Source organism: Anolis sagrei, chromosome 1 (assembly GCF_037176765.1).
Source record: "Anolis sagrei isolate rAnoSag1 chromosome 1, rAnoSag1.mat, whole genome shotgun sequence".
NCBI lineage: Eukaryota > Metazoa > Chordata > Lepidosauria > Squamata > Dactyloidae > Anolis > Anolis sagrei.
This window is the reverse complement of record NC_090021.1, coordinates 151,202,908-151,217,932: the sequence shown is the minus strand read 5'-3', so window position 1 is coordinate 151,217,932 and position 15,025 is coordinate 151,202,908. Positions and strand designations below refer to the sequence as shown.

Genomic DNA, 15,025 nt, shown 5'->3' with positions numbered 1-15,025 from the left:
TTTGATGGGAAATAATATGTCTCTGGTCAAAAAAAATCAAGGTTATTACATCAAATATGGAACTCTTGAAAATCTGCTTACAGAAAAACAAAAGCTATGCTACAACAGAGCCATGTTTGTTGTAAGTAAGCTGGGAAGTGATCTCTAGTGGATGTAGAGGGAAGCAGAGGCTTCTGTTCCACCATTATCAGTGAAATGAACAAAGGAAGCAATATACTACATATCTGTCTGTCTATCTCAAAGCATTGGTGAGTAGGAAAGGAATATTAGGTTACATTTTCACCATTGCACCTAAATAAGTATTTGATCTTGAGCACTCTGAAAACATCAAATAAACATAAACATTGGCCCAAATAGTGAGAGAATGGGACATTTGATTAGATTATTGCAAGTACTGTATCCGTTTTATTGATTTAGTTTAACAGAAGAGTAGATATAGATGAAACAAATATGCCTGATACTTTCTGTAATGAGAGCTGAATTTATTTATTCATTTAAAACTTTTATATACCATTCACAGCAAGAATTCAGTGCTAACAAATAAAACCATTTGAACATAATACATAACAATGGATAAAAATATAATAAGATAAAATACATATAAAACCAGTTCGCCAAGATAAAACAATGTCCAACTCAATCCGCACATTGTGGTCAATACATCTGTCAATTACTAGTTTCAGCCATCATTCTGTGAATGCCTCATTGCACAGCCAAGATTTCACCTGCTTCCTAAAGGTCAGGAGGAAGGTGGCAGATCTAATTTCATTTGGGAGAGAGTTCCATAGCCGGGGGGCCATCATAGAGAAGGCTCTGTCTCTCGTCCCCACCAGACGCAACTGCGAAAGTGGTGAGACCGAGAGCAGGGCCTCTCCAGAATGCCCTTGATGGTTTGTAGGGGAGAATACGTAAAACAGTTGAGCTCATAGAGATTATAGTATAGGATGATAATCAGATACTTTTAGGGCCCTATCTCTTGTCCCCACCAGACACAACTGCGAAGGTGGTGAGACCGAGAGCAGGGCCTCTCCAAAACGTCCTTGATGGTTTGTAGGGGAGAATACATTTGAACAGGTAAACTCGGCTGGAACCATAAAGGGTTTATAATGTTAAAACCAGCACTTTGAATTGTGCTCAGAATAGTATAGTGGTCTGAGCACTGAGCTATAATTCTAGAGACCAGGGTTTCCGTCTCCAAGCAACTCCACTTTGAATGTATCTTGCCAAGAAAACCCCATAATTGATTTGCTTTAGCACTGTGTTAAGTAAAAAAAGAACTTGAAGGCACATGGCAACAAACTTCATGTCATATTTGTAGACATTATAGTGCTTAGATGCTTAGACGATCCATTCCTCAGCTTTCGCACAGATCACAACATCTTCTCTGTTTGCCTCCATTCGTATCTGTTTTGAGCACAAGTGTAACATTGCACGACCATGTTCATCTTTCTCATTATATGCCATACAAAATGAATCAGACCATCAAAAAGATCTCCTCCATCCCCACAATGCTGCCATGGCATTGCTCCAGCACCTATCAGTTCTGCGCATCACACGGCGTGCAAAGCAATGTTGAGTTGGGCAGCGTAGCATAGAACAGTGGCCCTCAACCTGGGATCCCCAGATGTTTTTGGCCTTCAACTCCCAGAAATCCTAACAGCTGGTAAACTGGCTGGAATTCTGGGAGTTGTAGGCCAAAAACATCTGGGGACTCAAGGTTAAGAACCACTGGCATAGAGGATCTTTCACTTGTGATGTTTTTCAAACATCCTCGTTGTGCAGTCCATGTTTTCTCTGCATTTGGGGAGACATCACAATGAATGGTCTTTCAAGTGAGGCATGTACGACCCGTAGTTGTTCTGAGAGAGCCTTTATTTATGTCTCTGTACATAGCATAGGGCAGGTAGCTTGGTTGAGTAAAACAATTGAGCTCATAGAGATTATAGTATAGGATGATAATCAGATACTCTTAGGAATAAACTTCTAAAACAAGACAGTGCTATGATATTGTGGAATGAATAAATAATTTGTATATACTTTTCTTGGCTTGTAACTTGTGATAGTTTATTGTATTTTCCACAGTATTATACTGAAACATTTTAACAAAAGAAACAGGAACACAACCATTAGATCTTGTATAAAATATTTCATTTTTTCATTTAATTGCATATGTAGACTATAACAGCACAGAGAGAGCACTGAGGATGTAGTGATGGGTCCCACATCTTCCCAATGATCTCTTCTGGCACCAATTTAATGGGTTGTGTGAACACCAGTGTAACCACCAAACTGACATTCCTTGGGAATCTCATCAAGGTTTTAGATCTAACAGAAACCAGCAGATATAGTGGTCTATTTTGTCCAAGTGTGGTGTCAGATTTGTCACAATCAGGAATGGTTTTTAATACCATTCCTCCTATAACTACTCCTTGTTGCTGGAGCCAAAGGAAGACTAGGTACTATCAGAGCTCTATTCAGTTCAGAGCAGACTATATATGACAGCAAACCCCAGAATTGATCTACTGGCCCTTTAGTGAGAACTACCAGCCATTCCAATTTGTAGTGAGAACTATCAGCCACCCCAATGAGGCCCATCAAGACTGAGGAGCCTATGCTCCTATAATCAGGAAACAATCTGCAGATGTGATAGCTAGAGAAAAGTGTTTATTTAACAAGGAGCGTTCAGCCTCTAGGACACATTTGGGCGAATAATTTGATGGTTAAAGTCTAAACTTTGATGATTTCAGTCATGAGCTCTGTTATTTTTCATTTCAATTAGCGCTTTAAATAGGTTGCGAAGAAAAGACCAGGATTTTTCTTTTAAGGCAGTATGTGGACATCGCTGGTAGACATGGTTGAAGTCATATGGGCCATTTGGGGGATTAAATATTTTTCTCATAATGAGAATAGAATAGCAGAAGAACATGGATCTCTTTGAGGATCATCTCTTAGCCATGGCATGTTGTTAATATTTGATAGCAACTTCTGCTCCTAGAAAGATACAGACTTGGCCATTGCTGGAAACTGGAGACAGGCAGATGGTGCCTTCCTCGTTTCTCTCTGCCACCCCCATAGCAAATGTCGGTACTTCCTTTGCGAGAGAACCGAGCTATTTCAGCCTGGGGGTGGAAGGGTGGGGTAGGAGCGTGTGTGAGAGACCTTGTGACTGCCAAAGAAAAGTCCAAGTCTTGGGGCTTTTTTGGCTCCTTTCACATATATGAAATGGTATCATTAAAACATGAGAGAGGCTTACCTTCCTCTAGGCACAGCTGCATATGTTGACATGTATAAAACAAAGGGCTGCATATAATCCCACGTATACCAAAGTACCCTGAAGTTACCAGATCTCAGCTGATCTTGGAAGCTAAGTAGGGTCAGTCCTACTTGGATGGAACCCTTACAAGGAAATGTGGGTACTGTAACTTATATTTCAGAGAAAGTAGCTGACAAAGCTGTCTTTGAGTATTCCTTGCCTAAGAAAACCCTATGAAATTTAGTTTAAGACACATATGTACTGCCATGCTTCTCTGATCTCTCTTAATCACCCCCCCCCCCAATTCCCATATCTCTGGAATGGCTTTAGAAATATTAATGATTAATTTGTTTCCCTACTTATTATCCAGACTGCATTAATTGGTTAAGTGTCTTATTCCAGTGATTCTTAAGGCTGTCATTGTTCTTCCAGGCTAGGATGACATATAGGGAGGAAGGAAAGACTGTCAGAGCCTGATGGTAACTCCAGAGTCTACACCACTACCTGCCACACACTTTCAATAAACTAAATGATTTTCTATCAGCCATTCATACCAAGAGCAATGCCCTAGCTGCACTTTTATTTTGCTTCACGGAAGGGTGGAATTAGGAATGGTGTTAAGACCAGTCTTCTGGCATCATTGATGTCATTATAATAAATCAGTAACCACACTCAAAAAATTAAAATATTACTTGGTTTGGAAGGTGTTGTACCTTGATTTCAACAAAGGAAAAAAGAAGAGAAAATGTTTAGACCAGGGGTCCTCAAACTAAGGCCTGAGGGCCAGATACAGCCTTCCAAGGTCATTTATCCGGCCCTCACTCAGGGCCAACCTAAGTCTGAAATGATTTGAAAGCACACAACAATGACAAAAAACACAACAACAACAACAACAGCAATCTTATCTCATGAGCGAAAAGCAGGCCCACACTTCCCATTGAAATACTAATAAGTTTATATTTGTTAAAATTGTTCTTCATTTTAATTATTGTATTGTTTTACGTGTTTTTTGCACTACAAATAAGATATGTGCAGTGTGCATAGGAATTCATTTATTTTTTTCAAATTATAATCCAGCCCTCCGTTTGAAGGACTGTGACCACCTGGCCCTCTGTTTAAAAAGATTGAGGACCCCTGGCTTAGATCATTAAGAATTTTGCAATGCCTTCACCCTCATTCCAAAACCTGAAAAGAAAACTCAGGGTTATGTCTATTCTATCAAGATCAAATGACTAGATGATCCCAAGCTTTCTCTGTCTGTAGCAGATGATGATTATTTTATCATCTGCTCTGGCGAGTGTGAGTTATTGGAGGCAATTCTGTTATTTGGTCTTGTAGGAACTGATGCCAACATGGTATAATGTGCTGCCAATTGTGTTTCCAGATATGCTGGCACTATCATTCCCAAAGCCTATTGAAAATAATTAATTCATTTCCCAAAAATGAAGGGTAAAATTGAGTCATGGACTCATCAAGTTGGAAAGAGTCTCAATTGCCATCAAGTCCCAAACCTGCTCAGTGCGGGATCTCTAATTCTTCCTGTCTCCAGTTTCCAGCAATGGCCAAGCCTGTATCTTTCTAGGAGCAGGGAGCATCCAACCCCTTTCTGAAGACGTCCAGAGAAGGAAGCCTCACCACTTGTGGAGGCAACTGGTTCCATTGCCAAACCAGTCTCACTTTCAAGAGGTTCCTTGTAACGTTGTACTGAAACTGATCTTTGTGTAGCTTAAAAAAACCATTGGACCTAGGGAAGTCCTGCCCACTCCTCTTGGTGACAGCCCTTGAGATATTTAAAGAAAGCAATCATATCACCACTCAGTCTTCTCTTCATCAATCTCTCTAGCAATCACAAGCTTGCTCTGTGTTCTGCCTTTTCTAATCTTATTTCTCCACATGCTGGCTAGTTTTCTGAATCCTTCTTTAGTGACTCCCTCCTTTTCCATGTCTTGTACATGTTCCATTTCAATCTTAGCTCAATTGAAAAATCCTTATACATCCATTCTGGGTTATATTAGACACCTATTTTAATTTCTCATTGGCATTGTTTGAAATTGTGCCTCTGATATCTTGCTTTTCAGAAACTCTCATTCTTCATGACCTTCTGATATTCTTGCCAGAGTTTGTCTCCCAACAAATATCAGGATAGTTAAAATCTCCCATTACTGTTATATCTCTCCTTTCTAAAATATGTGACCAACTGGCCATCTATTCTAGGCAGTCATCATCCAAGTCTGGCTGGGAGATCAGTAGTAGACCCCCACAATCAGGCCCATAGCCAGGATTTTGATTCGGAGGGTCCTGAGTTTGATTGGGGGGGCTGGGTTTTTTTGGGGGGGGGGGTGAGTATCTACCCTAGTAAACTTGTTGTATTGCTATCCCAATGCCCCCATGCATATGGGATATTTTGAGCATGGTGATCAGATCATGATATGAATAAACATAGCAGTTTAAATAATGTACCAGTAAGGAGCCCCCGGTGGCGCAGTGGGTTAAAGCACTGAGCTGCTGAGTTTGTTGATCGAAAGGTCGCAGGTTCGATTCCAGGGAGCGGCGTGAGCTTCCGCTGTCAGCCCTAGCTTCTGCCAACCTAGCAGTTTGAAAACATGCAAATGTGAGTAGATCAATAGGTACCGCTCCGGCGGGAAGGTAACGGCGCTTCATGCAGTCATGTCAGCCACATGACCTTGGAGGTGTCTACGGACAACGCTGGCTCTTCGGCTTAGAAATTGAGATGAGCACCACACCCCAGAGTCAGACATGACTGGACTTAATGTCAGGGGACTACCTTTACCTTTACCTTTTAAGGCCTTCTCACAGACCACCCTGAGAATTTTGGGGTGGGGGGGGCTGAAGCCCCTCAAGCCCCCCCCCCCCCCCCCGGCTACATGCCTGCCCACAATGATATCCCTATCATTTCTTTCCTCCTTAATTTTTACTCAGATACTCTCAACCTGACCTTCAGTATTTACTTTATGAACCTCCTCACAAGTATAAGCATCCTTGATATACAATACTACTATTCCCCCTTTCATATTTTTCAAAAATAGGCCATACCCCTCTATTAAAACATTCCAGCCATAAACTTCATCCCATTGGGTTTCATCAATGTCAATCTCTCTTCAATTTTTTTAATTTTCCATACTTTTTACCATTCTCTGGCACTGCTCCAAGTTGTTGAATTGACACCAAATTTGGACACAATACACCTATCAGGCCAACGAGTGAACAGCACTCATAAAAACACTGAAAAACACAGTAGAAGAGAGTTTAAAAGCCAAAAAAACAAAACAAAAATACATTGCAAGGCATGTGCAAAATCACAAATGTATACGCAAACACACATATACATATATACACAAATATATACACACCCATATTCACATACAAAACACATATACACAGACTGAGCCACAGCAACACATGGCAGGAGGCAGCTAGTGATACATAAAGAGAATGGATGATGGGATATTGCATGAATAAGAGAATAAGCAAATGGTAATCACTTCATCCTTATATCACAATTGATTTTCAATCTAGAAGATCAGAGATCTTGTGATGGTTCACTCCAAGACAGATGATTTACAGACATTGGGTAGCTCCTGACCTGTCAGAGTTTTAAAATGTAGACTGCCAACATTTTTTCCACTGATGTTATTCCTATATTTTACCAGATGGCTAGTAGGAGGAAATGACTATTTGAAACTTTCTCCACCATTGGGCTTCCATATCAGGAAATACTTCATTGCTAACCAGTAGGAAGCTTTTAAAGAAAACAGATGGCAATGCAAACTTTAATTCACAGTGCAATGCAGTGCTTACCAGAGAGAAATCTGACACCTTTGTCTTTTCTCAAATATGATCTGGGTCAGGGACATGGTGTTCAGGAAAGAGCGAGAGCATCGCCTTAGCTCCACAGCTCTTCTCTGATAATACCATCTTCCTGTTGGTATTAGCCAAGAAGAAAAAGAAGAATTTTGGGTTGTTGGTTTTTTCGGGCTATATGGCCATGGTCTAGAGGCATTCTCTCCTGACGTTTCGCCTGCATCTATGGCAAGCATCCTCAGAGGTAGTGAGGTCTGTTGGAACTAGGAAAAAGAGTTTATATATCTGTGGAATGATCAGGGTGAGACAAAGGACTCTTGTCTGCTGGAGCTAGGTGGTCAGTTGAAACATTCACACCTAGTGATTCCGGAATCACGGAACCCAGTGATTCCGGCCATGAAAACCTTCAACAATACAAGAAGAACTTTATTTTTCTACCCCGCCTCCATCTCCCTGAAGGGACTCGGGGCAGCTTACATGGGGCCAAGCCCAAGGCAACATACAATTAAAAACAGAACAATACCATATTAAAGTAGCATAAAAACAGCATAAACAATAATAAACAAACATCAAAAGCAACAACAAACTCATTTTTGGAGGGGAGGGAGGGGGCCAATATGCAAAACTAGTTAAAGGATAGGCTGGTCAATAAGGTGGATAGAAATGTATAGTGGCATAGGAATGATAGCATAGAAATAGAGCAATTAAACAGGATCAGTTCAGCTTAACTTAAAAATGTAGTAATGAAATATAGGAATTTGGATTCAGGTCATGATTCATGTCGTGATTCAGATCATCTGTCATAGGAGTGATCGATCAAATGCACAAAGAAATATCCACATTTTTAAGTCGTTACGGAATGTGGATAGGGAGGGTGCCAGCCTAATCTCCCTGGGGAGGGAGTTCCAGACACGAGGGGCCACCACCGAGAATGCCCTTTCTCTCGTGCCCACCAGCCACACCTGAGACGGGGGTGGGAGCGAGAGAAGAGCATCCCCGGAAGATCTTAAGGACCGCATGGGCTCATAGGGGAGGATGCAGTCACGAAGATAGGCAGGTCCTGAACCGTTTAGAGCAGGGGTCCTCAAACTACGGCCCGGGGGCCGAATATGGCACTCCAAGGTCATTTACCTGGCCCTCGCTCAGGGTCAACCTAAGTCTGAAATGACTTGAAAGCACACAACAACAACAACAATCCTATCTCATCAGTCAAAAGCAGGCCCACACTTCCCATTGAAATACTACTAAGTTTATATTTGTTAACATTGTTTTTCATTTTAATTATTGTATTGTTTATAAGTGGGTTTTTTGCACTACAAATAAGATATGTGCAGTGTGCATACGAATTCATTCATTTAAAAAAAATTATAATCCGGCCCTCGAACAGTTTGAGGGACTGTGACCTGGCCCTCTGTTTAAAAAGTTTGTGGATTCCTCTTTTAAATAATGGCACACAGTGGGACTGGAAATGGCCATTCATGAAGTCATTGGCTACCAGTGTGTGCTACTGATGTCCAAAAGTGGCAGAAGCAGCAGCAACGGGAAGACGCCAGCAGTTTTTCAACAGATGCTTTCATGGCCATCTGATGAATTCAAACATCAGGCTGAGATAAGGTTTATTGGTTTATTACTTAACCTCAAGATATAGCAAAGGAGGCATGGAGAACCTTACCAATCCAAGCCAGACTGAATCTACGCTACAACATAATCCAGTTTCTAAATCCAGATTATCTGCTTTGAACTGGATTATATGAGTCTACACTGCAATATAATCCAGTTCAAAGCCAATAATCTGGATTCAGAAACTGGATAGTGTAGATCCAGCCTCAGTATGACAGCTGAATGCATCAGCAAGATGCTAATATAGCGTCAAATAGTATTGTGAAAAGAGCAAAGGGTTGGGCAAACTATACCAGTAACTTCTTTGGGATCACCTTTATGACAAATCCTTGTTTACACTGGGCTTGAGCAGTGTCTCCTGTTCTCAGAAATGTAGCTCGGTTTCCTGGCTAGGTTTGATGAATCCCCCAGGAATACTTTAAGCCAACAACGCAAGGGTGACATGCTGTGAAAGTTTGACTACTAGCCTGGAGACACGCCAAGGCCATGTACTTTTCTTTGCCCTGCCCCCGGATCCAAAACACCCAGAAATTGCAAAGGCAGACCAAATCCAGCCAACTCATTATTCAGAGCCGCCATCCACAATGACTTCTGGTCATGCTGGACTTGATCCTCTAGACATAGGCGAGGAAGTCTACTGGGATCCATAGAGTTTACTTTTGACCAGTAATTAAACTGTCTCATTAAGATTTGAGCTTTTACTGGGAGTATTCCTAGCTCAGCCCTTACTGCTACCATCAGTGTTGTTCTGGAAAGGCCCAGGAAGGTGCGAAGCTGCTTAACTTGGAAGGCTTCGATCTTGGCCAAATTGATGTGCCCCCAAATTTCAGCCCCAAATATAAGTGTTGGCATTATTTTTGTTTTAAAGACTTGCAGGGCAGGTCTGATTGTGCCTGGGTATCTATGATGGTACGGCTTATAAATTGAACCTGCTGCTTTCGATGCTCTTTGTATACTATGAGTAATGTGGGTCATTGGCAACCAATTTTATGATCAGTCACACTTGATGTCAGAGGAATTCAAGGGTATCTGTTGCAATGCAGGGTTTACACCCAGTTGTAGATGTGGTCTCCAGATGCTTCTAACCCTCCAACCAGAAAAATCAACCTTTGAAGTTGTATCTGGCCTTGATTTCCCCCCCCCCCCCCCTTCCCCATCTTCTTTCAACAGTAATAAATATTTTAACGGACAAGTCTTCAATTTCAGCAAAATGAGAATCTGTGTGCAGTAAACTCTTCAATATTTCTCTCTCTTTCTCCCTGCTTTACAGTTTGATCACTCATGGCTTTGGAACTCCAGCTATATGTGCTGCCCTCAGCACTTTCCAAACTGTTCTCAGTGAAATGCTGAACTACTTGGAAAAGCACACAGCGCACAAAAATGGTGGAGCAGCAGAATCTGGCCAAGGACATGCCAACTCAGAGAAGGCCCCCCTGCGGAAAACTTCAGAGGCTGCTGTGAAAGAGGGCAAAACAGAAAAGACAGACTAGCGACATCAAACAGAATCTATTTCCAGAGAACCTTCCTGCTGATATTTTTTTAAAACATATATCTATCTATATATATCTATCTATATCTATATCTATATATCTCATTGAGGGTGACTTTACTCCACTGGACCAAACCGACTGGGGGGAAAAAATGTGTGGTTTTTTTTCAAACTCACCAGCCCTAGCAACCAGGACGACAGTGATGTAGAGTAACCATGTGATGGCGTCGTTGTCACTTTTTAAAAGCATTGCTCTCCAGCCTGCATTCTGTGTGTATGTATGAGTGTGTGAGTGTGTATGTGTGAACATACATTTAATCATCGTGAGACTCTGACACCGTTTAGACGTGGAAGAAGCAGCACAATACTAACTTGTTCTATGCCGATCCTGAAACACTTTAGTGATTGGACAGCGCCACCGCAAACTACGAAAAATATGATATCATGGGTTATGCAGCTCCTGGTGTCACATCACCCATTCAATACGTGAAACAGAAAACAGAGCATCATTCTGTTGCTCTTGAGAGACAATATGGAAGAATATCTGGAGTGAGAAATGGAAGAACCCGAAGGCCTTGAGAACAGCAAGCACTGTGTTGGTGGGACTGAATGCCAAAGTCTGGGGGGTTTATGGGAAATTAATGTCAAGACTATGCCCATCAAGTCTTTCTTTTTCAAGGAGCATTTGGTATCTTCTTTTGGGTGGGTGGCACAGATTAAAATGTCCAATAGTCTATCTCTCTGGTTAAGAGACACCAGAATCCACAATGGCCTAACCTTTTGACCATCTCCCACTTTCCTGCTAGCCTTGATCTCAGGATCTAAATTCAAAGTTTGCAGAAAGCTACATGCTATTGCATGCTCTGCTAGGTTAAAATAAGTGACTGGAAAACTCTATTGCATTGGTTTGATGCTTCCATCTTTGATTGTCATGCCTTTAAGAATTTTAGTAATCTAACCATGAATGACAGCTCCATTCAGAGGTTCCCCAGAAGGATGTGAACCAGTATTGTCCCTAGGTGCTCTAAACCAGTAGTTCTCAACCTGGGGTCCCCAGATATTTTTGGCCTACAACTCCCAGAAATCCCAGCCAAATCACCAGCTGTTAGGATTTCTGGGAGTTGGAGGCCAAAAACATCTGGGGACCCCAGGCTGAGAACCACTGCTCTAAACTCTTTTGATGTTATGCCTTAAAAAGCCTACACTAAGCAGGCCCTGGTGTCACATCAGAAACACCTAATGTCTATTATGGACATAGTAGAACTGACCACATGTGGAATCAGGTTAAGGTCATCAGTCCAGACAGGCAGCATTATGCTCCCATTCACGCTCAGTCAAAGACTGGCTGAACATTGTCAGTATTTTTATAAAACTTTGTCGCAGACCAGCACACAATTAAATTCATATACTGAACAGAAGTGTCGGTCTGTAGTCCAAAATAGTCAGTGGTTTACAGTTTCCAGCAAAAACAATCTATGATTGTCACATGGCTCATCTACTGATGACTTCATACTGGGTTGTTGTAGGTTTTTTCAAGCTATATGGTCATGTTCTAGAGGCATTATCTCCCGACGTTTTGCCTGCATCTATGGCAAGCATCCTCAAAGGTAGTGAGGTCTGCTGGAATTAGGAAAATTGGGTTTATATATCTGTGGAATGACCAGGATGGGACAAAGAACCCTTGTCTGCTGGAGCTAGGTGTGAATGTTTCAACTGACCACATTGATTAGCATTTGATGGCCTGACTTTATACTCCTGCTTAATGTTTCAGGACATTTTAAGCTATTATGTTTGGGTTATGTCAAATCAGGCAATAGAGAACCTTATTAGTTGTAGTATGGAATATACACAAAATATCTTTGCTTAAACAACATGACTGGATTTACCAGTACGTCCCTTTCTTCTAAAAGTCGTACTCTTAACGAAATCTAACTGCTCTACCCCCATACAATTACCCAAATACAGAGTGTAATTAACCTTATATTAAAGACCATTAGAACATATCCTGGATCATAAATGTAGCAGGATTGCTCATTTTGAAGCCTACCTTTGGGTCTTTAACAGTGCCTATATTATCCAGAATTATGTAGTTAGCCTTGACTTTTTGCCCCATGCAGAATTCATGTGGAACCTAGCATAACATTTGGCAGTCATTTATGTTTGGTAATATGTATAAGATATCTGAGATGGTACTGTATTGCACATTCTGTAACTCATGCAATTGTAAACAAACAGAATTGGGTTTGATAATACAAGTTGAGTATCCCTTATCTGAAAGGCTTGGATTTTTCCAGATTTTGGAACAATGTATCTTGGAGATGGGAACAAAGTTTAAACACAAACTTTAACTTTGTACACACAGTTGGGAGGTAATATTATGCACAATATTTTAAATAATTTGTGCATGAAACAAACGTTTGTTGTACATTGAACCATCAGAAAGCAAGCATGTTACAATCTCACACACAAATGTGGACAATTTTGGATTTTGAAGCCTTTTATTTTCTAGATAAGAGAGACTAAACCTATATTATCCATCCTAACTTCATGCAAAATATACTTTTTGGACTATAACTCCCCAATTACCCTATGACCATATACACTGACAATGGAAGTATGGGAACTATAATTTAAAAGCAAACATTTACAGACTGCAGTTCAAATATATTAGCTCATTGTAGTGTTTTATTTGAGTGGATAGCATAACAATAGTCCTGTGACTCCAACTGAGATCATAACCTTAGTTGTGTACACTGGAAAAATTGCAAGTTGGGATTTTCCAGTCTGTATTAAAAGGGGGTGGATGATTTTGGATGTGTTTGCTCACTTAAGTGATTGGTTTCTTGGGGAATGCTGATGAAGGCTTTTGACCCCAAAGTTCATTGGTTTACTCGAGGTGACTTGATTTTTGCAATACGGGTGCACAAAATAAGAGTGCCGAATATTCACAGTGATCTGTGCTAAAAGTTTATTCACCTCATTGTGATCTCAGTTGAGTAAAGAGCAATGAAACATATCCAGAGCCATAATGCAGAAGGGTTGCTCATTTTGAAGCCTACCCTTATCCTTTTAGTAGTGGACAGATGATCCATGACAAGCACAATAAGCAGATGGAGAGCGTAAGACAAGTTTGCCGATGCAGTAATTTGTTCCAAATTGAGTGATAATCAGAAATCCCAAAAGGTGATGCCATCCAAATCAGTAATACTACAACCGAAGTCTGCAGACCTACATTTTAGTTTGTTGTAACATAACTCAATTTGTACTTAATGTTTGATTGTGTAAATGTTGTAGCTGCCCTCCAACCTATTTGAACAAATTGTGTGTATCTTTGGATCCAGAATTCAAATGAACGATCTTGATTTCTTTTTCAATTGACAATAATATTCTGTGTGGAACAAGGGATGTGATTCTCCAGCCAGCTGTAGACCATTAGTACCATTCTTGTTGTGACAAACAAATATTAATAGTCAGGTCTCACAGTTGCTGCTTTGGCAAAATTATGGACCTTATCACATTGGGATATAATCTGTTTATATCAGTATGCATCCCATATTTTTTTGCATACTGTATTGAGATGGGATGCATACAGGGGCGGCTCAAGCCATTACGCAAAGTAAGCATTTTCAGTATAGTTGATTTTGCCCAGGGGCGCTCCTGAGGCGCTCTTGGGGGAAAATAGACCTTGACATATGCGAGTTGTAGTTACTGGGATGTATAGTTCACCTACAATCAAAGAGCATTCTGAACTCCACCAATGATGGAATTGAACCAAATATGGCACACAGAACTCCCACGATGAACAGAATATATATATCAGTGATTGGTTGGGGGGGGGGGGAATACTGTTTACTTACCGTTGAAAATTACCTAGGGCTGCCCCTGGATGCATACTCTCCTCCTCACACCTAATTATTACAATTCTTATGATTTGAAAATTCTGTGCTTTGACTCATCACACCACTGAGGGCTGGCTCCCCCCAATCCATTCAAAACATCCCCTATATCACTCGATAACCTTTTAAAAAGAATCATTGCTGATGGGAAGCATACAGATTTTCCCAACACACACACACACACACACACACACACACACACACAAATGATTCAGCAATGGAAGTATCCATAGTATTTCAAAAAACACGATTAGAAATCCATCTGCAAACAATCCATTTCTGCATTGCTGTGAGTCTTCCATGTTCCAGAATCCATTTCTGCGATGCTTTGCAAACGGAGTCCTATGGAATATTGACGGGATGGGACAAACATCGTGTGATGGGACCCGTTCGAAATCGTTCTCAAAATCGTTCTCAGAAACAGAGTATTTCCAAATGTGATAAGGTCCTCTGTGAAATGTTCAAGAATGAGTTAAATACTTTTTTCAGTCAAAAGTGGGTGAACGTTTGGATGCTAAGCAAGATTTGTTGTGAAAGGTCTCACAACCTAACCAGATCACTGCATTTAAAAGGGGCAAAAATTACCACAGAGGCACCTCGAAGGACTAAGACATTCTAGGAATTTGTTAGGTGTTCCGGGGCAACTCCATGATAGCCTCCATTGGAAGCATCCCAAGAAACAAAATGTTGGGTTGTTGTAGGTTTTTTCGGGCTATATGGCCATGGTCTAAAGGCATTCTCTCCTGACGTTTTGCCTGCATCTATGGCAAGCATCCTCAGAGGTAGTGAGATGTGTTGAAACTAGGAAAAGGGGTTTATATATCTGTGGAATGACCAGGGTGAGACAAAGGGCTCTTGTCTGCTGGAGCTAGGTGTGAATGTTTCAACAAAATGTTGCTGATTTTGAGATATCCTCTCCCCTACCCTTGGTTCATATTCAGGACT

General features: G+C 41.0%; 1 protein-coding gene across 3 annotated transcripts in view; it reads left to right on the top strand.

Annotated features, from left to right (window-relative positions):
- TFAP2D (transcription factor AP-2 delta) overlaps positions 1–13,489 on the top strand; it is a 67,185-nt gene extending 53,696 nt beyond the window's left edge. For all 3 annotated transcript variants that reach the window (XM_060784676.2, XM_060784686.2, XM_060784666.2), the window contains one exon: positions 9,966–13,489. In XM_060784676.2, coding sequence (XP_060640659.1) covers positions 9,966–10,185 — 220 coding nt within the window. In that variant the 3' untranslated portion in view covers positions 10,186–13,489. The remainder of the gene's footprint in view (positions 1–9,965) is intronic.
- Positions 13,490–15,025: the final 1,536 nt, after the last annotated feature.